The 26,084-nt window shown below is 39.9% G+C and overlaps 3 protein-coding genes across 6 annotated transcripts in view; 1 reads left to right on the top strand and 2 right to left on the bottom strand.

Moving 5' to 3' along the window:
* The window catches only part of wdr17 (WD repeat domain 17), a 60,529-nt gene extending 50,519 nt beyond the window's left edge, over nucleotides 1–10,010 (bottom strand). For 3 of the 4 annotated variants that reach the window (XM_057843485.1, XM_057843483.1, XM_057843486.1), the window contains exons 1-2: nucleotides 9,933–10,010; nucleotides 1,487–1,615 (exon numbers count right to left, since the gene is read on the bottom strand). In XM_057843485.1, coding sequence (XP_057699468.1) covers nucleotides 1,487–1,615; nucleotides 9,933–9,935 — 132 coding nt within the window. In that variant the 5' untranslated portion in view covers nucleotides 9,936–10,010. Of the gene's footprint in view, nucleotides 1–1,486; nucleotides 1,616–9,830 lie in introns of all 4 variants that reach the window. The other variant, XM_057843484.1, reaches the window with a different exon arrangement.
* A 7,859-nt stretch (nucleotides 10,011–17,869) lies between these two features.
* On the bottom strand, nucleotides 17,870–20,192 carry hmgb2a (high mobility group box 2a). The gene is made up of 5 exons (XM_057843443.1): nucleotides 20,047–20,192; nucleotides 19,140–19,299; nucleotides 18,818–18,966; nucleotides 18,573–18,747; nucleotides 17,870–18,502 (listed from the first exon to the last, which is right to left on the bottom strand). Exons 2-5 carry the CDS (start codon nucleotides 19,284–19,286, stop codon nucleotides 18,332–18,334), a joined length of 642 nt encoding a protein of 213 aa, XP_057699426.1. The 5' UTR covers nucleotides 19,287–19,299; nucleotides 20,047–20,192; the 3' UTR covers nucleotides 17,870–18,331.
* Nucleotides 20,193–21,560: 1,368 nt separating this feature from the next.
* Nucleotides 21,561–26,084, top strand: part of pmm2 (phosphomannomutase 2) — a 34,033-nt gene continuing 29,509 nt past the window's right edge. The window contains exons 1-2 of the mRNA XM_057844139.1: nucleotides 21,561–21,819; nucleotides 25,755–25,866. Of these exons, the coding sequence (XP_057700122.1) occupies nucleotides 21,745–21,819; nucleotides 25,755–25,866 (187 nt within the window). The 5' untranslated portion in view covers nucleotides 21,561–21,744. The remainder of the gene's footprint in view (nucleotides 21,820–25,754; nucleotides 25,867–26,084) is intronic.

Below are 26,084 nucleotides of genomic sequence, written 5' to 3'. Positions count from 1 at the left end.
CATTTGTAGACAACTTCTCTGACTGTCTATTGATGAACATTTTGTATCCTTTCCCAGCTTTATACAAATCAACAATCCTTGATTGCAGGTTTTCAGACAGCTCTTTTGACTGAGCCATGATGCACATCAGACAATGCTTCTCATCAAGACAATTCTTACCCTGCTCCTGCGCTTCGCCTCTATAACATCGCTACTGCTCCTGTGCTTCACCTCACCGACTTCCCTCCTGCTCCTAGCCTCGACGACGTCGCCCCTGCTTCTCGCCTTGACGATGTCGCTTCTGTTCCTTGTCCCCCTGGCGACGATGTCGCTTGTACTCCTAGTGTTCCCGATGATGGAGAAAATGTCGCTTCCGTTCCTAGGTCTTCTCCACGGTGATGATGTCACTCCCGCTTCCGTTACTAAGCCTTGTCTCGATGTCGCACCTGATCTTCGCCTCAACATCGCTCCCGATCTTCACCTCGATGTCACTCCTGTTCCTCGCCTTGATGTTCGCGCCTGATCCCGCTTCGGCGCCTCCAGTTGCCAACGACATATCTTCTGCTCCTTGTTTCCTGTCTTGGCTGGGCGGCAAGAACGGTCGGCCAGTCACCCTCGTCCCGGACCCATGACTGATAGACCCCTTCGAATGCCCAACATCTGGTGCCCCGGATGCCCGTTCGGTCGCCCCACGTCTGGCATCCTGGATGCCCAACTTTGTTCCCTCACTGGGCCCCCCTTCCGCCCGCCCTGTTTGGGACTCCTTGTTTCTGTTGGGACGTCTGGGATCCGTCCATTGAGGGATGTTACTGTTACGGTTTGTGTTTGGTTTATCCTAGTGTGGCTTGTCCTTGTGATTGCCCATTTTTTCCCCCTGTTGTGGCCTGCTCCTTTTGTATCCACCGATCCGCTTCCTCTCATCTCACCCACCTGTACCTGATTGTCTCCTTACTCCTTGTCTGTGTATTTAAGCTTTCCATTTTTGTTGAGTCCCTGGTGCAACATCATCAATGTCTAGTCAAAGTCCACGTCTGAACCCTGTGTGTTCCTGTGCCCTCATCCTACCGCATTTGATTCACATAGTTAGTTGTTTCGGAGACCAGTCTTTTGTTTGCGTAGGTGTTTTTTAATCCGCTTGTCTTTGGCATTTGGGTCCACTTCCTGTCCGCAATCCGTGACATAATTGAAGTTCCTTCTTCATTGCCAAAAGAATAAGCATGAAGATTATAGTACATCAACAAATATATGTCTACCAAAATTTAGCAAAGTGAAAAACAAAGAAGTGCTGTATTATTCATCCATGTGGCTGTTATTTAGGCTACTTAATATTTCATGGAAACTCCTCGGTTAATGTATTAAATAATAAAGTATCAACTGAAGTATGTAATTGAAATTTGTTGAATTACCGGAAAAGCTCCCTTGCAGTAGCAATCAAATTTGAAAATTATAACTATATTTCACAGTGAGATTGGTTAAAACAGATATGCACACACACAGTATACATTACCTGGTAGATGTATATGGCAAGAGTAGCACAGTAAGCAAAGCGGTCTCCACTTGCAGCACATACATCGTTATTCCAGGGCTGACAGCCTGCTGCCAGCAAACCCACCTGCTTCACCTTGGCCATCCTCGCCTAGACAAATACACATGCATAAACAATATGAAAGGACTCATTATATCAACAAACTTCAGTCACATATGGCTTGGTAGCAACATGACAAAAGGAACCACACAATACTTATATTTGGCTTATCACCCGCACTATTACTGATGTCAGCTTTGCATGTAATGTAAAAGCTACCATGTATAATATTCCTTTTTATTTCCTTTGCGTTTCTTCAGCACGCCGCCCAGCCAAAACCGTTTGACCCACCGACACTAAAATGACTGGAAATCTCATGCGACGTGGGCTCTCTTTCATATGGCACCCCAAAAATGACCGTTTGCCCAGGAGAGTTTTTTTTTTTTTTTTTTCTTTAATATATACATATACTGTATATATATGTATTGTAGGATGAGTAGCATTTTTCTGTCCAAAATCACAACATTTAAACATAAATTTAAAAAATCAGCACGCTAAGGGGCAAAAAAGTTCTATAGTTTTTGTTAAAAATGTGAGGTACGGCCAACATTTGCCAAAAACATACCCGTTCATTTATAATAGGCAATATTTCCCATTCATTTCCAATGGCCCTATTCGGCATTCATTTCAGTAGCACCAAAACTTCAATTCACTCAATTGATTTCCAACCCAACTGACCCAGTAGCAACAGGAAGTTACCCCTAAATGCCCCAAGATCAAACAGGAAGTGACCCAGAAATGCCCTTAAATCAACAGGAAGTGACTCTGGAATGCCTTAAAATCAACAAGAATAGACTCAATATGTACAGGAAGTGAAACCGAAATGCCCACAAAGCCAAAGAATGTAACCCTGCAATCCCGCTATATCAACAAGAAGTGACCCAATATGAACAAGAAGTGAACCCGAAATGCCCCAAAATCAACAGAAAATGACCCGATATACCAACCATCACAGCAAAGCTACCATTGCAATTTCTCCAGAAATTGAATTTTCTAGTTACAATGTACTCTTACACTGTGTGGTTCTTGGAGTGTAGAGTACACCTCTAATTGTCATTTTGTATCACTTTTCATTAGAGTTACCGATACAGTGGGGCAAATAAGTATTTAGTCAACCACCAATTGTGCAATTGGAATGCAAAAATTAGAGAGGCCTGTAATTGTCAACATGGGTAAACCTCAACCATGAGAGACAGAATGTGGAAGAAAAAAACTGAAAATCAAATTGTTTGATTTTTAAAGAATTTATTTCCAAATTAGAGTGGAAAATAAGTATTTGGTCACCGACAAACAAGCAAGACTTCTGGCTGTCAAAGAGGTCTAACTTCTTCTAACAAGGTCTAACGAGGCTCCACTCGTTACCTGTACTAATGGCACCTATTTTAACTCATTATCGGTATAAAAGACACCTGTCCACAAGCTCAATCAGTCACACTCCAAACTCCACTATAGCCAAGACCAAAGAGCTGTCGAAGGACACCAGAGACAAAATTGTAGACCACCACCAGGCTGGGAAGACTGAATCTGCAATAGGTAAAACGCTTGGTGTTAAGAAATCAACTGTGGGAGCAATTATTAGAAAATGGAAGACATACAAGACCACTGATAATCTCGATCTGGGGCTCCATGCAAGATCTCACCTCGTGGCGTCAAAATGATAAGAATGGTGAGCAAAAATCCCAGAACCACACGGGGGGACCTAGTAAATGACCAACAGAGAGCTGGGACCACAGTAACAAAGGCTACTATCAGTAACACAATGCGCCGCCAGGGACTCAAATCCTGCACTGCCAGACGTGTCCCCCTGCTGAAGAAAGTACCCGTCCAGGCCGTCTGCGGTTCGCTAGAGAGCATTTGGATGATCCAGAAGAGGACTGGGAGAATGTGTTATGGTCAGATGAAACCAGAATAGAACTTTTTGGTAGAAACACAGGTTCTCGTGTTTGAAGGAGAAAGAATACTGAACTGCATCCGAAGAACACCATACCCACTGTGAAGCATGGGGGTAGAAACATCATGCTTTGGGGCTGTTTTTCTGCAAAGTGACCAGGACGACTGATCTGTGTAAAGGAAATAATGAATGGGGCCATGTATCGAGAGATTTTGAGTGAAAATCTCCTTCCATCAGCGGGGGCATTGAAGATGAGACGTGGCTGGGTCTTTCAGCATGACAATGATCCCAAACACACAGCCAGGGCAACAAAGGAGTGGCTTCGTAAGAAGCATTTCAAGGTCCTGGAGTGGCCTAGCCAGTCTCCAGATCTCAACCTCATAGAAAATCTGTGGAGGGAGTTGAAAGTCCGTGTTGCCCAACGACAGCCCCAAAACATCACTGGTCTAGAGAGATCTGCATGGAGGAATGGGCCAAAATACCAGCAACAGTATGTGAAAAGCTTGTGAAGAGGTACAGAAAACGTCACCCCAGGAGGAAGCCTCTTCCTTGGATGGTACAAAACTGGGACCGTGTGCTTTGGTCAGATGAGACTAAGATTGAGCTTTTTGGCAACAAACACTCTAAGTGGGTCTGGCGTGCCACGAAAGATGCGCATGCTGAAAAGCACCTCATACCCACTGTGAAGTATGGGGGTAGGTCAGTGATGCTGTGGGGCTGTTTCGCTTCCAAAGGCCCTGGGAACCTTGTTAGGGTGCATGGCATCATGAATGCTTTGAAATACCAGGAATTTTTAAATCAAAATATGTTGCCCTCAGCCCGAAAGCTGAAGATGGGTCGTCACTGGGTCTTTCAGCAAGACAATGACCCTAAACATATGGCCAAATCTACACAGAAATGGTTCACCAGACACAAAATCAAGCTCCTCCCATGGCCATCTCAGTCCCCAGACCTTGTTTTGTTGGCAAAAGGGGGTTGTGCAAAGTATTAACACCTGGGGTGCAAATAATTGTGACACACATTATTTGATGTCAAATATTTTTTTCTTTATGTTGGATTTTTTTACCCACTGAATGAATGCACTTGTATTGAAGGTTGGATTTTTGTTTTTTTTTCCATTAAGGTCCCATATTATTTGAATTTTTAAAAATTATTAGAAGCTAAAAAACACATCTTTTTCAGGGGTGACAATAATTATGGAGGGCACTGTATCTGCAGAAATGCGAGGGGTGTACTCACTTTTGTTTATACTGTAGATCTTTAACATACAACATCGCAATGCATACTGTGGCTCTACGTTTTAAGTAGGACAAGATGATTACAAAGAGCTACAGTATGTGAAGAGGATTGCACTAATCTGAACCGTCAATGGCTAAAGCAACTTCTCGTCAGCTTTCAAAAAGGAAACAAAATGTAGCAGGAATACAATTTATAAAGACAACCAGAATATTTCAATGTCCTATAATAAACCACTGGAAATGAACAATGATGATTGATTGAAATCTTTGGTATGATTAAATACGGATCAGAAAGCAGATGGCTAAATTAATTTACAGCACAATACCATCTAGTGAATCGTGATCATTTGTGTAAAAAGCATTGTTTCCCCCCTGACATTTAAAGGGACGTAGTTTCTTTTTGATAGCATAACAGGAAACCGTCTAAATTAAAAAACATGAGTCAGAATTCACCAATCAAAAACAAGGGTGGGGATTAAATTTTGACTGGAATTTTTGGTCTAATTGTAATGTCTAAATGTTCTTGTTTGTTTGTCATCAATATTTTGTCTTCTTTGCAATTATTCATGAATTCATTTATTGAAATATTGAAATTTTATTTTATAAAATTGGGGATGTCCGGATCCTATAACGTGATTAGAAATCAGGCCGATCGCGCCATTTTTCAGAACATTGGAATCGGGTGAAAAAAATCAGGTTTTTGATTAAAAGCCTCTAGTGCAAGCATTTGTTTCCTTAATACTGTAACAATGACATGGAAGTCACCAGCTTTGCCAGGTGTTTAATCTTTTATTTTAGAACTTGTGCAACACAAAACGGCTACTGTCCGCTGTAGGCGGCGCCACCAACAACAGAACATAGAAAGGGAAAGTATCCCACCCAACTCTTCCTCTCGCACGATGTGTTCAGGAACAGCATGCAAAACACAACCAACACATTGGAATTCTGTGTATCATATGCAACTGCTTAGAGCAGCACAACAACATTTGGCCATGGTTAATTGTCACTTGCCATTGTTGATTTTGAATAACGTGCGCGCTGAACTTCAGCTTCCAAGGATGCACTGCATGTAGCGTCACAGCCTGGAGCATCACAGTTCCATGCTGTGACGCTACACGTAAAGTAGCATAAGCGCACTCTGGTCTGCTTGCATTCACAAGCGAAGCAGGGTGAGCTTAAAGCGGACTGAGACCCACGATTTTTGAGCGGACCAGAGTTTGTTTGTTTGGTCCGAGCTAGAGTTCAGGTGCGCGTTCACATTCACAAAATAAAGCGGACTATCTGTGAAAAAGGTCCTTTTAAAACAGACCAAACGGTGCTAGTATGAAAGCGCCCTTACACGCCAGTCTGTGGCAACTCATTCAAATGAGAGGCTGTTCGCGGCAGCGTGAGCGTCAAAGCATGAGTGAATGTGAGTGGACTCACTCAATGAAGCATTTAAAAGACAAGCATTTATGTTATTCTTGTTTAAAAGTAATTCACATTATGAAGGCGGCACGGTGGGGCAGTGGTTAGCACATCTGCCTCACAGTTCCGTCCCCCTATATTTTGTGTTAGTGCACCTGAAGAAAAAACTTAGGTACAACCAATGCAAAACGTGAGTGTGGAGCCTTGGCAATATACGTATATCGCAATGTTATTATTATAATTTTTTTTTTTTTTTTTTTTAATAAAAAAGGTAACAAAATAATCCAGAAATACAATGGCATTGCTAAAAGATACAAAAACATACTGTATACATTTTATACTCTGCAACACTCCTGGAAACAGCAGAGGAGAAAGTACTGGAAAATGTACAGTACTGTAACATGTTCTGAACTTTTGTTCAAATAAAAACAAAAATATAATTTTCGGTTTCGGATCGGTACTCGGTATCAGCAGATTCTCAAAATCAGGTGACTCGGACTCGGGTGCAAAATATGTGATCGGGACATCCCTACAGGAAACATAACAGACTGCAGGGCTCATAAGCTTAGCTCACAGCTTCACAAATTTACTTATAGATTTTCAGAACCTTGGAGAGCAGCAGTGTAGATTTTAACTGTTTCATTGTTATTCATAGACTCAATTGTCTTACTTTGTCTCAAATCAAATACAGTTATCCCTCGCAACTTCGTGTTTCAAACTTCGCCCCCTCAGTCCATTTTTTTTTCAATTAAAAATAAATAAATAAATAAATACAGATGAGCTGACCCGAGCTGATCGCGTAGTCTCCCTCTCCGTGCTCTTTGTTGCTCAGGCAGTGCACTGGAGTTGCTTATTAAAGTTAAGGAAGATCAACAGACGTTTAATGTTTGATTTAGTCATAGATGCCTGGAACCCGAAGCTTCAAAGCACCGCATGCATCAATCATCGTTTAACTTGATAAACAGTTGCTGTGGCAACTCATTGTCTGTAAGTGAGCAGCTCAAGTGGATTTGAGTGGACTCACTCAATGAAGCATTTAATAAAGACCAGCATTTTTATACTTTATTCTGGTTTAAAAATAATTTGGTGGGACAGTAAAATGTTTAAAACTTATAATTGTTACATTTGAAGTGCCTAAAAACCATTTATTATTTTTGTTTTTTTAATTACACTTTGGAATTTTTTTTTTTTATATACAACCCCTTGCAAAAAGTATGGAATTACCCGTCACGGACGAGCACTCACTCAGTCATTTTATCAAGTAGAACAAACTCAAATAAAAAGCTTGAAAAAATAATGAATTAGTTCAAAAGTGCAACTCTTTAGCATTCAGAAACACTAAAAGAAATGAATAAAAAACATTGTGGTGGTCAGTAAATGTTAATTCTATAGAGCAGGAAAGTGCAGGAAAATATATATGGAATATACAAATATGGAATCACTCCATTCTGAGGAAAAAATTATGGAAACATGAGAAACAAACAAAGAAATAACAATCTAAACATATCTCTAGTATTTAGTAGCACCACCTCTGGCTTTTATGACAGCTTGCAGTCTCTGAGGCATGGACTTGATGAGTATTATTCATCAATTTGGTGCCATCTCTCTTTGATTGCAGTTGCCAGATCATCCTTGCAGGTCGGAGCCTTGCCGTGGACCTTTTTTTTTTCAATTTCCACCACAGGTTATCAATAGGGTTGAGATCTGGGCTATTTGCAGGCCATGACATTGACTGGATGACTCTTTCTCCAAGGAATGCTTTAACAGTTTTAGCTCTGTGGCGTGATGTATTGTCATCTTGGAAAATGACAAACATATTTTCAATTGAAGAGATAAGAAAGCTGTCTAAATTTTCAATGTAAACTTGTGCATTTATTTAAGATTTAACCACAGCCATCTCCCCAGTGCCTTTGCCTGACATGCAGCCCCATATCATCAAGGACTGAGGGAATTTTGATGTCTTCTTCAGTTATCTTTGTAAATCTCACTGGAACAGCACCAAACAAAAGTACCAGCATCATCACCTTGTCAAGAATCGGCATTGGACAAGGTGTCAAGATTCATGAATCTGCATTGGACAAGGTGTCAAGAGTCAAGATTGATTGATTTTCATTTCTTTTAGTGTTTCTGAATGCTAAAGAGTTGCACTTTTAAACTAATTCATTATTTTTTCAAGCTTTTTATCTGAGTTTGTTCAACATGATAAAATGTCTGAGTGAGTGCTCGTCCGAGACTGGTGATTTCATACTTTTTGCAAGGGGTTGTATACTTTGGGAGCGAAAAGTTTAAAAAAAAAACACACAAAAAATGTGTTATATCCCAGATAGCATACCGACATTGAATAAGCGTTAATTGTCCATCAAAATCATCAATATGGTTGATTTTGAAATTTTCTAACATCAAGTGACGTTGAGACAACCTTGTTCCATGGTATGTCAGGTGATGGTTTAGTTAACATTGTTATATAGTTGATGAACTAAAGTTAAGTTAAGACAAATAGTTGATTTATGATTGACCGGGAAATACGATTGAAAAGTCATTGATTATGGATAAGCGGGGATTTCGGTTGAAAACATAATATTAATTCAGCGCTGTACCAATATTATTAATAATCGAAATGATGTTTAGGTTTTGGAAGGATTCCGATGTTGAAGCAACATTAACTGAGGGTGCAAAAGTGATGTTGATTCACCGATATAAGATCGACAGCAGAATGCTGATCCAAACATCTTTTCAACGTCGATCTGCTATCTGGGGAATAAATACATTGTACACACACAAAAAATATATATATATTTTGGGGCGGGGGCGCTACTTTGTGGTTTTTCATTCATCGCTTCGGGTTCTGGTCCCCATTAACTGCGAAAAACGAGGGATCACTGTAGTGCATAATTCTTTTACTAAGTAAAATAGGTAGCATTGCATGATGAAGTGTGACATTCATTCATTTGACAATGTAAAATGTCACACTCCGGTTTGATGGGTAACATCTTGATAATAAAAATAATAATTAAAAATTTTTTTTTTTAAAAGTACCTTAGTTGTGCAACAAGATACCAGTAATAATGAACGAATAATGTATTAAGTGTAAAATCACAATTGGACCCAAAAGACATCCAACATCCCTCTGCAACTAGTTAGTGCGTATGGAGTCTATCTTGAGTACCTCATGGATGGTGATATGCTGTAAGCATCATTGCGTCTTTGACACAAAATGCTCGCCTCGTTTTCCGCAACTGTTTTTATTTGGCGCTCCTTGTTAGAAGATGACAATCATTGCCTGCGTTATAGCAGACCAAATTTTGTTTGCTGATGACAGTTCTGTTACGAGTTTACCATTATTTAATTCGCATTTCACTATCATCAGTGTCAGTGATGCGGAGGAACGCTCACTTTGCGCTTGCTAAGCATGGTCACTTAATGCGGATTACCCGTAATATAACAAAGGAAGGCGATCATTTGAAAGTGCGATAGCAGCGCTGGACGACGAATCTGTGAATAATCAACGGGCTAACCAGGCGTTAGCCACCTCTAGGCAATTTGTCAGATTCTGACTCATTTTAGAATTTTATTTTTGTTGGTTGTCATTATGGTTTAGGCATGCGTAGATATCATCAACAGGTTTCAGCACAGTATACTAATACGCAAGCATGGTGTCCACTGTCTACTGAGACGTGAATGTGGCAGATCGCCGTAGTCTACATAAGAGGCGCGCTGATGTCACACTTGCCCTTTATCCGTTGAAGGAGGGGTGTGCGTGCGCCACCGCTGCTGCGTGATATTCTAGCGCGAGCCTCGCTGCTAATTGTTGCTTCTGTGGTCGTCTGCTTACCATCAATTGGAGGCTGGCTCGAGCACAATGGACAGCTCCTCAAGACTGAAACTGTGCTTCCTGTCGGTCTGGTCTGGTAAAGTAAGGCCTCGATCGGCGGCAGTGATTGGACAGTTGAAACGCTCGATGTAATCCGTGATTGGTCGAGTTTATTGTCAGTCACGCACGTTGAAAGTCACCATTCAAGTATGAAAACATTGAAAAAAGGCAATGGACCCACACAGCACAATGATAAACTCTAAATGACTGTGAATACCACACACCGTATGGAGAACCAGCAGGGCAAAAATCAAATGAATAAATACACAATTAAATAAATTACTAAATCTGTCATTAAAATACTTCTATTTCAATATTTATTTCATTATTAATTGATTTATTTGAAATGTTATTTATTTATTTATTTCAATTTTTAGTTATTAATTTAAACTTTTATTTACTTCTTTAATTATTTCAATTTTTATATTGTATTTATATTTAAAATATTTTATATATTTATACTTCAAAATGTATTAATTTATTCTAATATATATTTATTTAATTCACATTTATTTATTTAACTTTTTACTTATTTCATTCTACTAGCAAACTGTTCAATTAAATTGAATGCCTTTTCTCCTTATTTTCTGGAATGTTTATAAATGTCCTCCTAAGGATTTGCACTTCAACTTGACAATTGTCACTACAGTCATCATCACTGAAGCTGGATGGGCTATTCTGTAAACTGCCTTATTCTTTGCTGCTTTTGAAGTCTACAAAATGAGATAAAATACATATACAGTGGTGGTGCTGCGTCACCAGTAGGTAGATGAGGAGACAGTGTAAAGCACTTTGAAGGCCTTAAAAGGTGGGAAAGCGCTATACAAGTGTAACCCCATTTACCATTTAAGAAAAAGTATATGAAACTTTTGCAATTTCTCACATTTCTGCATTAAATCAACATCAAATGTGATCTGATCTTTGTCAAAATACCACAGATAAAAAAACAGTGACGACAACTAAACCCCCCAAACATTTATAGGTTTTCATATTTTAATGAGGATAGTATGCAAACAATGACGGGGGGGCGGGATAAGTGAACCATCACTTTTAATATTTTGTGGCCGCCCCTTTAATAACTTCAACCAGACGCTTCCTGTAGCTACAGATCAGTCTGGCACATCGATTAGGACTAATCTTGGCCCATTATTCTCTACAAAACTGCTGTAGTTCAGTCAGATTCATGGGATGTCTGGCATGAATCGCTGTCTTTAGGTCATGCCACAGCATTTCAATGGGGTTCAACTCTGGACTTTGATTTGGCCACTCCAGAACGTGTATTTTGTTCTACTGAAACCATTCGGAATTTGATTTACTTCTGTGTTTTGGATCATTGTCTTGTTGCAGCATCCATCTTCTTTTTAGCTTCAACTGTCTGACAGGCAGCGTCAGGTTTTCCTGAAAAACTTTTGAATTTATTCTTCCATTAATGATTGCAAGATATCCAGGCCCGGAGGCAGTGAAACAGCCTCAAATCATGATGCTCCCTCCACCATGCTTCATGGTGGGGATGAGGTGTTGATGTTGGTGAGCTGTTCCATTTTTCCTCCACACATGACGTTGTGCGTTACTCCTAAACAGATGCTGCAGATCAGTCTGGCACATCTATCAGGAGGACTGATCTTGGCCCATTCTTCTCTACATAACTGCTGTAGTTCAGTCAGATTCCTGGGATGCCTGGCATGAATCACTGTCTTTAGGTCATGCCACAGCATCTCAATGGGGTTCAAGTCTGGACTTTGACTTGGCCACTCCTGAATGTGTATTCTGTTCGTCTGAAACCATTCTGAAGTTGATTTACTTCTGTGTTTTGGATCATTGTCTTGTTCCAGCATCCATCCTCTTTTTAGCTTCAACTGTCTGACAGACGGCCTCAGGTTTTCCTGCAAAACATCCAGACAAACTTTTGAATTCATTCTTCCATTAATGATTGCAAGTTGTCCAGGCCCTGAGGCAGCAAAACAGGCCCAAATCATGATGCTCCCTCCACCATGCTACACGATGGGGATGAGGTGTTGATGTTGGCAAGGTATTCATTTTTCCTGCACACTTGACGTTGTGTGTTACTCCCAAACAATTCAACTTTGCTTTCATTAGTCCACAAAATAATTTGTCAAAACTTCTGTGGAGTGTCCAAGTGCCTTTTTGCGAACACTAAACAAGCAACAATGTTTTTTTTTTTTTTTTAGACAGCAGTGGCCTGCTCCCATGAACACCATTCTTGGCCATAGTTTTTCATATAGTTGATGTGTGCACAGAGATATTGGACTGTGCCAGTAATTTCTGTAAGTCTCTAGCAGACACTCTGGGGTTATTTTTTTACCTCTCTGAGTTATTTGCGCTGAATTCTTGGCGTCATCTTTAGTGGACGGCCACTCCTTGGGAGAGAAGCAACAATGCCAAATTATCTCCATTTGTTGACAACTTCTCTGACTGTTGATTGATAAACATCCAGACTTTTAGAGATGGGTTTGTAGCCTTTCCCAGATTTATACAAATCAACAATCCTTGGTCGCAGGTCTTTAGACAACTCTTTTGACCAGGCCATGGTGCACATCAAACGATGCTTCTCCTCAAGACACTTCTTACCACAGGTGTATGTTTTATAGTGGGGAGGGCAGCTTTAAACCACTCATCAGTGATTGGGCACACACCTGACTTAAAATGTTTGGTAAAAATTGGTATCAATTGCTTTTTAAGTCTCCTTAGGCAGAAGTTTCACTTACTTATTTTCCCCCTTCTATCATTGTTTGCAAGCTATCCTCATTAAAATATGAAAACCTATAAATGTTCGGGTGGTTTTAGTTAAAGCAGACACTGTATTTTCATCTGTGTGATTTGGACAAAAATCATATTACATTTGATGGTGATTTTATGCAGACATGTGAGAAATACCAACAGGTTCAGATATTTTTTCATACCACTGTAGTTATAGGGATTTAACACTACCAACTTTTCAGGATGCGCAAACTGTCCCCACCAACTTTTAAGCAACCTTATTTGCCGGATATAATGAGTTTGGTTAAATAGCTAATTTTGATTTTCTTCCCATATTTTGTAAGGATAGAATTGACCCTACCATTATTAAGTAAATTATTTTCATTATTTTCAGACATTTAGCCCTTTTCATTTGCTGAATGTGTAAGTCGCGCACGTTGGGTCTCTCAGTCAGCACGATTCAGAGTCGGCTTCTGTAGTCAGCAGGCATCCTCATGGAGTTGTCATCTCCCTTATCAGTCTCGTGCCTTGATGCTGCAAATTCCAATCACTCCAACTCCAACTAGTCATACTTCAAATATATTCTACTTGTTTTCTTAAACTATTTTATATTGGGTGTGTTCATGTAATAAAGACAGTCAAACCGTAAATACAGGTAAAGATACTATTTCCTTCATTGTGTATGTTAAAATAATTTATGTTCAAATATTGCAATTTAAATTTGCTAATAAAATCGAGACATTTATTCTCGAAGTTTTCAAAATGTTTCTTTCGTAGTTTTTGAAAAGCAAAGGCTTGAATCGAACGGTGTATCCCCTGAACCAATACACATGTAAGTAAGTACTGTATTGGCCCGAATATAAGACGGCCCTGATTATAAGACGACCCCCTCTTTTTCAGGCCTCAAGTTTGAAAAAAGACTTTTTGAACACCAAATTAATTTTTATACAGAAAATAATTACAGTACATCTGAAGCAAATGATTATAACAACATATTTGAGAGCAAAAGCATGTTATTTTGCCTCATTCAAATCTTAATATCTGAACATTTAAATATGTAAACTAAAGTGCAATCACATTCGTAAATGAATGGCTTCTGGTTTTTGAAATGTAAATAAACCAATCTATTGTGATAAAACAAAATTGCAATAACTACATTAACCATCAAAGTGAAGACTAACTGTAACTGTAGTCTTGAAACAAATCTGAATAAGGAAAACCATTGCAATAAAATAATGCAAACTGAAACTTGAGAGTAACTATCACTTCAATGATATCTGGCGCCATCTAGCGTTGTGAATGGGTATAATGTCTAGACCGCGATATATAAGACGACCCCCACTTTTTCAGTCTTATTTCAATGCAAAAAACACTGTCTTATATTCGGGCCAATACGGTATATGTCAGTACAGATTTATTTTGCATTGATCAGTTAGCCTATATATCAACTAGGTTCATATTTGTGAGAAATGTAGCCCTGACCACCATTCACCCAATGTGTTTGGTCCCTTTCCCAGCAAAAAGTGTACATGCAGGTTAGCTGTTATATCATCCCTACCAATGTTGAGACCAAACCAACGCCCTTGCTTAGAGGTCACTTCCTGTAAATTTTGGAACATTTCCTACTGATTTTTCGGGCATTTCCTGAGAGCTTCCCTTACATTCGGGGGCATTCCCAGGTGACTTCCTGTTGATTTGATGTCCCTTCCTGTTGGTTTTGGAGCATTTTTGGGGTCACTTCCCTGTCAACTCATTGGCTGCCATTGACAGTGCAAGACGTCCAATCCATTTTGACTGTGAAGGAGCGAATAAATGAATGTAACTGCGGACATGAAAGTGAGCCAAGTGCAGTAGTGCACGGACTCGATGACATGGATCACAAATATACAATTTTACAGCACCAGTAATGAAATAAAAGTATGTGAGTTTTTATTCAATGTGAATGAGCTGCAACGTGCCCGTCAGGCAGAACAACCCCGCTTTTGGCCTGCAGGCCATACATGTCACACCACTGTTGTAAGCCTTGGTCAATGATGTGCTGCTGCGCCTGCTGAACCACTCCGTATTTGTCTTCCTGGATGACAACCTCGTCCTAAATTCAGGCCATTTGACCGGCTTCCTTCAAAACGAGCTCTTCGCCAAAGCTGTCGAGGTGAGTTCCATGTTCCTTCTATCTCCGTTATGGCATACAAGTACATTGTGGCAAAGTGAAAGGTGCAAATGGAACCCACAAGATGTTTTTGCAGTCATCTCATGGCCAGTTACACTCCAGGAATACGATATCGAATACGAATCGATAAGCCCGTGCAACGATACCATAACTGAGCACTAGAGGCCACAACACAAGTACAGTGTATCACAAAAGTGAGTACACCCCTCGCATTTCTGCCGATATTTAAGTATATCTTTTCATGGAACAACACTGACAAAATGACACTTTCACACAATAAAAAGTAGTCAGTGTGCAGCTTAAATAACAGAGTTAATTTATTTTCCCCTCAAAATAACTCAAAATATGGCCATTAATATCTAAACCCCTGGCAACAAAAATGAGTACACCGCATGGGAACTACGTACGTCCCTAAATGTTCAAATTGAGTACTGCTTGTCATTTTCCCTCCAAAATGTCATGTGACTCGTTACAGGAGTGCTGTCACCATTGCTGTAGAGATTTAAGAGGTTGGGGGGGGGGGGGGGTTCTGTCCACCACCATGCTTGACTATAGGCATGACACACTTATCTTTGTACTCCTCACCTGGTCACCGCCACACATGCTTGAGACCATCGGAACCAAACAAATTCATCTTCGTCTCATCAGACCATAGGATATGTTTTTTTTGTCATGTCTGCAGCAAACTGTTTGCGCGCTTTCTTGTGTACCGTCTTCAGAAGAGGCTTCCTCCTGGAGTGACAGCGATGCACACCAATTTGATGGAGAGTACGCCGTATGGTCTGAGCACTAACAGGCTGACCCCCCACCTCTTCAATCTCTGCAGCAATGCTGACAGCACTCCTGTGAAGAATCACATGACATTTTAGAGGGAAAATGACAAGCAGTACTCAATTTGGACATTTAGGGATGTACGTAGTTCTCATGCAGTGTACTCACTTGTGTTGCCAGAGGTTTAGGTATGAAGGGCTATATTTTGAGTTATTTGGGGGGGGGGGGGGGTGATAAATTAACTCTATTATATAAGCCGCACACAGACTACTTTTCATTGTTTCAAAGTGTCTTTTTGTCCGTGTTGTCCCATGAAAAGATATTCTTAAATATCTGCAGAAATGTGAGGGTGTACTCACTTTTGTGATACACTGTACAAGCAAAATTAGGCAGGTGAACAAGATATTGATAAAAACCATGTGTGTTCCCGCGTTTGGAGGACAGAGGGGTGCTCTCACAGTGATTATGGCAGCAGTGTTTGGGGGGCACACGTATTAATAACATAATAATGATCATGACTTAATAACCTTGATAAGGGCACTTGCTCGGTTAAGAAGGAAAGGGACAGTGTTTGAGCACCACCTGGTGTCTATGTGTGCACGCCAGTGTATATAACGTATACATGCAGTCTCAAAATATTCCTACAGTAGATTAAGAGGAATGAAGTGTAAGTGTGACCTCTAGTGGATAACATTAAGAACATAAATATCTTTAAAGCTTGCACAGTACTGTGTAAAAGTTGAACAAGTTAACTCGAAGTCTTGCCCACTGGCCAATTATTGTACTGATGGGCAAGTTGCTGGCCCCAGGTACTGATCTAGCTTTTAATTGTTCTACCACTCAGTGTTACTTCAAGGTAGCAGAACCAGGAGTTAAAAGGCTTAGATTTAGTCAGATTTATAAAATAAAAAGTAAACGTTTTGATTAAATTAAGACTTTTTAAAGACCATAATAAATACAATTTAAGACCAATTTCACATTAATACCGGAAAAACATAGAAAAGAAGGAAAATTGGAGGCCTGGAATAACTTGCAAAGTATATCAATTTATTTCTTTTATTTATCTACTTTCTCTGTTGTAAATAGGTTGCTAAAAATTTTCACCGCTGCTTTGCTAACTAAGCTGCCATTACACAACTGTGCATGCACACACTGAATTTATAACATCTTAGATTTTTTCTTAAATCTAGTCAAATCATTTTCTTAATCTTGTATTGAGTGTTAAAGACTAGTTAACAGATTAATGCGTCAGATAATTCAATTTTCCGTAATTTTCAAACTATAAGGTGCACCTGAGTACCTACCAAATTTGACACGAAAACATTTGTTCATAGATAAACTGCACCAGCAGCCGTCCTCGCTGTATTATGGGATATTTACACCAAGATATTAACCGGTAAAACTTTGACACCGGCGGCAAAACACTGTCATAGGACCGTCATAATTTTGACATGTCAGGAGCATTAATGAATGCTTATGACAGATGTCATCTGGCAAATTGTCTTTTAAATGGATGTAAAAGATCAGAGCTGGAGATAATTGAGTTTTTGCTGGATGACAATGACATTATAAGCATTCATTAATGCCCATAAGTGTCATGTCAATTATGACAGTCTTATGACGCCGCTGTCAAATAGTGTTTGCTATTAACCCAAATAAATCAATAAGCCGCAGGATTCAAAATGAGGGGAAAGTAGCGGCTTTTTGTGCAAAAACTACTTTAAATCAACTACTTTTTAAGACCATATATTTAAGTTTACCTAAATCAAAAAATGTGCTTTTAAGTTTTGAACAATTGTTTTGAATCAACATTTCAAAGCTTTTGAGAGACTAGTAATTTATGGCCAAAAATTCATTTTCAGCTAATTTCAAGAAATCTGAGTAAAACTTGAAGCACTGGCAGGTAATTTGAGATTTACGCTGAAAACAAATGTAACTAGTTTTAAAGAGGAGTTTTTTTGCAGTGCAGCAATAGCTGATGTTCAATAAATTCTGACTGGGCAACACAGGTAGTTCCGCTTTATAGTTACGTCCCCAAAAATGGAACCTTAAAACCAGTCAAGATTAAGACCTTTATTGGATTTAGGACTAGTTTTTAAGACCCCACAGAAAGTGAATTTTATAGTTAAAAAAAAAAGTTTTGATCAGTTAACCTGCCAAGCATAATTATTTTGACTGCTATACTTGCTCCCCTAACCACAATTAATACATTTTTCCAAATCAAAAATGACAGATCACATAACCAATATACAAAATTTTATTACAAAACAAAATTCTCAGTTCTACATTGTTTAATATTAAAACGGCAGATTTTTTTTTTTCCATTTAATTCAAACTAGACGTCTGAGTAAAATGACAGTGAACAAACAGCACCACTAAACAAACCTAAGCAGTGCTTTGAAAAGCAAAACATTTCTTTAAAACCTTGCTGATACACTGCTGTCCGCTGACCGTAACACAGGCTAAGTCCTTCAATCTGGCACAACAAACCAAAAGTTGACCATTTTAATCGAGCAACAAGGGTCTAAAGAAATCGTTAAAGGGACTAACTTGGGGGGGGGATATTAAACTAAATCCCTGAATTTGACAAGGAATACAGGTCTGATCCACCTAAAGAGGCCGATCAACAGGGACAGCAGGCTATAAGGTTTGAACACCCACACAATGAAATAACTGAGCTTAATGCATAACAACCGCTTGCTTAATCATCGTCTTCATCGTCATCCTCCTCCTCTTCGTCATCATCTTCATCCTCTTCGTCGTCATCGTCATCATCGTCGACCTGTTGGGCTTTCTTTGGCCTGCCGGGGCCACCTTTCTTGCCAGCGTCAGTCTTCCCTGAGCCGCCTGTTGCTCTGTAAGCAGCAACATCCTGGCAATGAAAAGTAGGGATGATACATTGTAAACGTCGTTAAATACAGTGTTAGGGAAGATGGCATTACCTTCTCATATTTCTCCTTCAGTTTGGCAGCTTTTGCCTCATATGGAGCCTTGTCTTTAGCCCCCTGCGTAGACCACAACTCTCCAAGCTTCTTGGCAATGTCACCAATTGAGATACCGGGGTTCTCCTCCTTGATCCGGGGTCGGTGCTCCGAGCAGAAGACAAAGAAGGCGGAGCTAGAGAAAGGAGGGTGTTGATATTGACGCCAACCAATTCCAGCCCAAGTTGCAGTGTTGTTTTACTTACGGAGGCCTTTTTGGGGCGTTGGGGTCCTTCTTTTTCTTGCCCTTTTTGGCACCTTTCGGAGGGACGTACGACTTCATCTCTCTGTCATACCGGACCTTGTCATTCTTGGCCATCTCCTCAAACTTCTGCTTTTCCTTGCCAGACATAGTCTGCGCACACACAAAACAATAAAATAAACTATGCTTGATATTGTAGGACATCTTAACACAGTATCATGTATGCTTGATTCTGTAACAGCAGAGAAATTGATTACCAATGCCAGGATCAGTGTTATTTGTAATCCCATCAATAAGTTTTACATCATGAAGCCAATGTAGATTACCTTCCATCTTTCAGAACATTTCTTGGAAAACTCTGCAAATCCCACACTGGTTCCTGGGTGCTTCTTTTTGTGCTCCTCACGGCAAGTCGCCACAAAAAATGCATAAGATGAGGTTTTGCCTCGGGGCTTGTTTGGATCCTTTGTCATAGCTGCTTTATATCTAGTATGTAAAAGGCAGACATTCAGTCGACTGTACAAGATTAAATCATTCAGGGGAAAAAAGTAAAAAATTATGGAAAAATAATTTGTCGAAAATTCTGTTATTTATCAATCCGAATAAGCAGTATGGTTAGCTGTCGTTACGGTTGAGTTTTTCATGCGTTAAATAAGTCCCACAGACAGCGAAAGATGGTTCATGGCCTTAATCGGCTTTCTGCCTTGTAGAGACAAAAAGACGCGACTCCATTTTGTATCTTCCCGCCTAAACTAAACTTCGCAAAAACTTGAAAAGTGGCCGACAAACTCATTTTACCGCTCCACACGACGTGTTTTAGTTACTTTAAATATTACACACGAGTAAAAGTTGAAAGCCTGAAGGAAGCGAGGCTCTTAGCCACTGAATTTCGAAGTTGAACGTTCAGCCATCGTGCAAAGCTGTGTACCAAATGGCGTTTGAGCTGCAGTTGTTTACCAAGAAGGCAGCCTGCGCAGTTTGTTCCTCACTAACAAATGTTGAGTAACGGCTTATCCTGTATAAAGTCGCATTAACACGCAACAAATACTTTAAAATTTTTACTGGAGACCGTTAAACACATTTAAGTACCCTAACGCTTGTATGAGCCACAACGGAAGCCAAAACCGCGGAATTGTTGTACTTTTAACGAACGGGAACTAAGCGTTAACATTATCCGACACAAAATAACATACAAAAAGTGTATTTAAAAAAAAAAAAAAAACGGAGACTAACCTGTTACAATTTGGACAATCGGCGGCTGACTGAAGAAGGAAGACGATACAAAGCCTAGCGGTTTTGTCACGGTCTGCGACGCCACACTAACTGCCTTGAAGTACTTGTAGAGCTCCGCCCCTACCAACAGCGGATAGGTCGAATCTGAACATTTCAATTTGAACACAGAGGACGAGGCAGAAAGGTCCTTTTTGATTGGTCCAAATATCGGGATAGAAAACATCAGTGTAGTTCGCTTGTCTGACTACCGATTGGTTAGTGACGGGTTTTAAACACATGGCGCGAAAGTGTCTTTGTTCTAAATAAAAACAGAGGTTTCGTCCTCAGTTGTTTGGGTTTGTGGAACATTTCGAGTAGATATTCGTGTTTTAGGACAACATATTGTCACTATAGCGCAGCAGCCCACTTGGGAGTGAGTCAATTGAGTTTTCTCACACCCAGAATTTTATAAATAATGAAACTGCAAATAGAACATGACATACTGATGGCGTTGGTGTCCTTTCTTGTTGTACTTTATATATGTTTTCATTTTATCAATGGATAGATCTATCCGGTTATTTTGACGCCAGTACAGTTTTTGAATCAGATCACCTTAAACACATTATAAAACTGTTAAGTACTTGTAGTATTGCTAATTCGTTTTCACACTGTTGCATCATAAATATCATACGTGTATGAGGGTAGAAATCAACTCCGGGCAGTGATCCAATAGGAACAGTCGTCTGCCCTTGTCGGCCATTTTGCATCGGGGCCGTTCCATAAACATTTTAATTAATTAAACGTCTATTTCGAAACAGCAATGGACTGCTCCATTTCCAACCGATTTTAAAACAGTTTAGTTTGTCACAAACGTAAGCAATGCAGTAAATATACGTCATACTCAAAAAAATTGTTGTTGTTTTTGATTCAACATTCAGCCTAAATAGTACATATATTGATACAGTGTTTCATAAATTAACCGCTTTTAAATCCGGCAAAATTAAGAGCATTTTGTGGAGAAAATCCCTCAGTTTGCACCCGTTGCAGATGTGGATGAAGTACTCACTGTTTTTTTACATAAGTAAAAGTACAGATACAGGTGCTAAAAAGTAATTAAGTAAAAGTACAACTATCTAAGAAAAAATACTCAAGTAAAAGTACAAAAGTACTTGCTTTTACAAGTAAAAAGTAAAAGTATTTTACTGTACTTAAATACTTACTACATACAAAACATGTGCGTGGCAATTAAGAAGGCTGGATTTTGAGAGAATTTTCTAAACATTCTTAAGTATCCCTGACGTTTTATGACTAACCAATTCGTTTGAAAATCAGTTGGAAGCTGATCAATGTTTGTCGAATGGCTCCGACGCAAAATGGCTGACAAGTGACAACGATCTTCCCCATTGGCTCGCTTCTTTACAGTATGTGCGTATCAGACATCTAGCCTTATATGCGATATCTAAGGCGTCAGATGTTGATGTCGTCACAAATCAATTCCGCGCATGCGTCCAAATAGATTCCATGTCACCACGGTGCCCCACCCCAGTCCAGTAGATGGCAATATTCTTCTTACTCGCTGCTTTCTAGCTGCCTTTCAACTAGAACAAGAACAACGATTTCCGTGGTGACTTGTGAATGTATGAATGGTGATATTACTGAAAAATAACTATAAACGAGCGTGACCGCTGGATTTGGGTACTGAAGGAGCTTGGAGACAAAATGAGTGACATCTCTGTGGACCACAAGACTCTTTGCCTATTTGATGTAGACGGCACCTTGACAGCTGCGAGACAGGTAGAACATTTCTCAAAATACATTTGTGTCTATGTGAGTGTTTTAAAACTTCATAACAAATGTAAAATAACTTCCAAGTATTGCCAAATAAATGGACACGCGTGCTGGCTCTACGTGGGTTTCGTACGTACAGTCTGGTAAGTCCAGTCATCACTGGTTAGTCACGCCTCTTTGCCATGTAAGGAACTACTGTAGTTTCTAATGTGTGTTTTTGTGTATTAATATGAAACTGCGATTATGAGTATAGGCTTTAATATTAATCAAGTCAGCCTCGCTTAAATTCTAACAGATGACATTGCTTTTAAGTAATCCACAATATGATGGTTACTGTACTAGCAACACCAGTAAAAAACACAGCAATTGGTTGTTTAGGTACTGGTCTTGCTGGTTCTGAAACCTATATGATTCTTATTTATTTATTTATTTATTTATTTAACACAGGTCAGGGTAAAAATGAGTTTCACAACCTTTACAAATGATTACACAAAATAAATATTAGGCAATATTCATGTTCCTTTACTGGTGAGCTATTTTTAGAAAAGACTGTTAAATTACATCTCTTGATTCCACAGTGTTGAAGTTGACATAGTTTTAGCTGCATTAGCATTTACTGGTCGCAGAGCTGTCAGCTGGTTAAAGGGGCCAACACAAGACATACCTGGCCTTCTTCACCTCCCTTTGTACTTAGCAGACAGGAGCGGAGTGGGGGAGTGGCGTGGGAGTCAATAAAGAATCATGGACTGTGTTTGAAGCCATCCAGCTAGCTAGCAACACAAGCCACGTTTACATGGAGCCAAATATTCCAATTGCAATCGGTTTAGATGTTCAAACCGAATAAATGTGTTCCATATAAACACCTCATTCGGAATGAGCAGGCCCAAACCGAATGGAATTTCATTCCGTTTCACAGGGGTGAAATATTCCTTTTCCCAAACCGATTAGAAGTAAAATTATATCATGTAAACAGGGAAGCGGAATGGTGTCTGGTTGCGTTCTTTCTGCACATGCTCCGTACTGACGTGGTGACGTCACTTGGTGACGTAAGTAACGTCACTTGCAACATGGCTTCCAAGCACACGCACAGCGCACCTAATTGGAGTCCGGCGGAAAGTTTATATCCATGAATCCCTCCACCAGCCCACACAACTTTTTAAATGAACGGCATTTCATTCTGAAGTTTTGTTTCCACTCGAAAAGTTAAAACAGCAGCTGATCTGACGATCGATCTCCATGTTTTGCAACGTGACGCTTTGTTTTGATTAATCTGCGCATGTCAGACGGCAGTTGTCAAACATCCTTTCGGAATAAAGGCAGACACATGTAAACGCTGGATCGGAATAGATGAAGTGACATGTAAACAGCTGATCTGAAATTTCCATTCGGAATTATTTGAATCGGTATGAATAAAAGTCAGCATGTAAACGTGGCTACACGGAGAGGTCCACGTCTAATAATCACTAACCTTGGCCAGAATTTATTCAGAACTGTGGATTGACAGTTCCACAAAAATGAGAACTATAATCTGATCAAAGTATGCATGTAGGAGTATTAATTCAAATTTTCTAAATTTTGGTACAGTAAAAATGCATAGTTTTGAGTATGTGAGTAATCAGAGAGGTCCACTACTAATGTTTACCAGCTTTGGCCAGAACGTTTTCAAAATTGTGGATTTGCAGTCTCACAAAAATGAAAACTGTAACCTGTAACCAGATCCAAGTCCACATTTAGGACATTTAATTCAGATTTGCAATATATTTGTTCAATAAAAATGCATAGTTTTGAGTATGTGAGTAGTCAGAGAAGTCCAACAACTATTATTCGCCAGCCTTGGCCAGAACTTAGTCAGAGTTGTGGATTTACAGTACCACATACGTAAATGAGAACTGTTAACTAGGGGTGTGACAAAATATCGAAATGGTGACATATCACGATACTTTGCGTCCCAAATCGGTATGCTCCCGCCAAGAATCAATACATCGTTTTAAAAAGGTGTCACTGTTTAAAATAACATGGAACCAACAGGTTACTACCAAAATCCTCCATTAGATTAGTGTCTATGTTAGCTCACCGGGTGCCGTTGACGGCGCTAGACATTCAATTCCTTCTGACTGGATTGGACGGCTAGCGCTGTCAGTGGCACTGAAACTACATCATTTACAGCCAGTCTTTTTTGGCCATTTGCATGTCTCTTCCTGTTCATTTTAGGGTATTTACTATCGATTTTAGTCACTTTATAATCATTTGGGAACATTGTTGAGTCACTTCCTTTTCAGTAACCCCAAATGAACAGGAAGTGACCAGTAAATGCCTCAAAATCAACAGGAAGTGGCCCATAAATGCCCCAAAAGGAAAGGAAATGACCAAAAATCAACGGGAAATGACGTGAAATGCCCTGAAGTTAACTCATTGCCTGGCATTGGCTGCCACTGAGAGATACTGTTGTCCAATCTGTTTGAAGTGGGAGCAGTGAATAAACACCCACCCTCATTCTAATTCACAGAAGGATTAAAATAGCATGTTAGCTCATTGGCTGCCATTGAGACCTCTAGAGTCAAGACGTCCAGTCTTTTGACAGTTAAAATGGATTGGATGTATAGCGCTGCCAATGGCACTCAACGTGACCACGTATTAGTTGTGGGGGCATTTACAGGTCGCTAATTTGTTTTTTAAAATAATGACAATGGTGATATTATATATTTTAGAGTTTTGAGAGCAGGGGCGCTACAAGTCACCTACAGCAGGGGGTGCTGAGTATCTTATTTTGTTTTCCCCATCCAAAAATAGCCATTTCGGTCCTAATTTGTCATGCTCGTGCTTTATCTCCATACAAGACATAGAGACGCATGCAGGATAGTTTACGTACTATTACTTGGCTACTACAAAGACAGCATTCTTATTTAACCTACAGTGTGTGTTAGAGTTTTTGTATTGGGAAAAAAGCACCCATGTATTTTAATCCAAATCCCCGCAGCTCTATGCCACAAAGACACAAAAACAGATTTGAAAACTAAAAGGTCCAATACGCTTCGGTTTCACACGCACTTTTAACAACACTCAAATAAATTGCAAACTAATAGCCAATAGTGCTCTGCGCGGTGGCAGCTCAACAGCAGCAACAAACAATAACATGGCTACAATGCAAACTATTATAATTTCTCCACGGTCTAAATCCGCAGCTAACTTTTCCTCGCTAGGCATTATTATAAACTATCACAATCATCTTAATTTTCGACATCGAATTGAATTTTAGAAAATTTCGCTGTTTTGGTTAAAAAAAAGAAATCGCTAATTGGTTTTTGCGCCATGTTGACGCCTCCTCTGTCAACAGTTAACTTTTCCCTTCCAATTGCGCCTTATCCAGCGTGACCCCGTAGTGAGGGGGGGAAAAAAAAAAAAAGGAATCTACCAAACACCTTTCCCCCCCAATACCAGGGGGTGCTGCAGTCACTGGTTGAGAGTGTTTTTAAGAGTTGGGAACCACACGAGCACACAGAAGTCAACTGCCGTGCCGCTTGCTGCATTTACCGTAATGCTTGGACTACGCGGGTGCGCAAAATTTAAAGTCCGCTCATTTGACCATGGATCCAAAGGGGAAATCGCCGGTATCCCCGTATGCCAGTCAGCCCTTGCCGGTAGACATGCCACCTGCTTTCTAGACGCCTCTATTGAAAAAAAGTGCTGCGAGCACATTCATAAAGTTCATGAAGATTGTTCCTGACACCGACCTGGCAAGTCACTTGTAGTCTTTTGGGGCTACCTGGTGTCTGTAGGGACAATGTGAACCCTGGACTAACTAGACCGGTCCATAGTGAAAATGTTCCACTTGATGCTTGTGTGGGAAACTGTTTGAAGGTGGGGTACATGTGTTGGATATTTCTGAAAAGTACTGTAAAGAGAATTACTTTATCACTGTTGTATCAATTGTGTGTTTTCAGCCTATAACCGCAGAAATGGCCATGTTTATTGACAAGTTGAAGACCAGGGTTCGTGTTGGCGTGGTTGGGGGGTCGGACCTCTGTAAAATCAAAGAGCAACTGGGAAATGATGGTAAGACACACAAGCCTGTCTTGAAACAGAGGCCATGTCCACACATAGCAGGGTATTTGGCAAAAACAAATATATTTTTCTACGGTTTGGTCTATCATCCAAACGCACACGCACATTTAACAGGGTTCTTAAGAACGACGGGAAAAGTGAAGAAGTGCGAATTCTGCATTTGTGGCGCCATCATGTGGACAGTGATAACCGAAGATTTAACTGTGGAA

This window comes from Corythoichthys intestinalis, chromosome 8 (assembly GCF_030265065.1).
Source record: "Corythoichthys intestinalis isolate RoL2023-P3 chromosome 8, ASM3026506v1, whole genome shotgun sequence".
NCBI lineage: Eukaryota > Metazoa > Chordata > Actinopteri > Syngnathiformes > Syngnathidae > Corythoichthys > Corythoichthys intestinalis.
The sequence above is the reverse complement of the archived record's forward strand: the minus strand, read 5'-3'. Positions and strand labels throughout refer to the sequence as shown.

Excerpts from the sequence above, each read along its gene's own strand:
- hmgb2a (XM_057843443.1), bottom strand. The coding sequence starts at position 19,286 with ATGACAAAGGATCCAAACAAGCCCCGAGGCAAAACCTCATCTTATGCA. Across the intron at positions 18,967-19,139 it reads AATGTTCTGAAAGATGGAAG|ACTATGTCTGGCAAGGAAAA; the intron begins GTAATCTACATT and ends GTGTGTGCGCAG. Across the intron at positions 18,503-18,572 it reads TGAAGGAGAAATATGAGAAG|GATGTTGCTGCTTACAGAGC; the intron begins GTAATGCCATCT and ends TTTCATTGCCAG.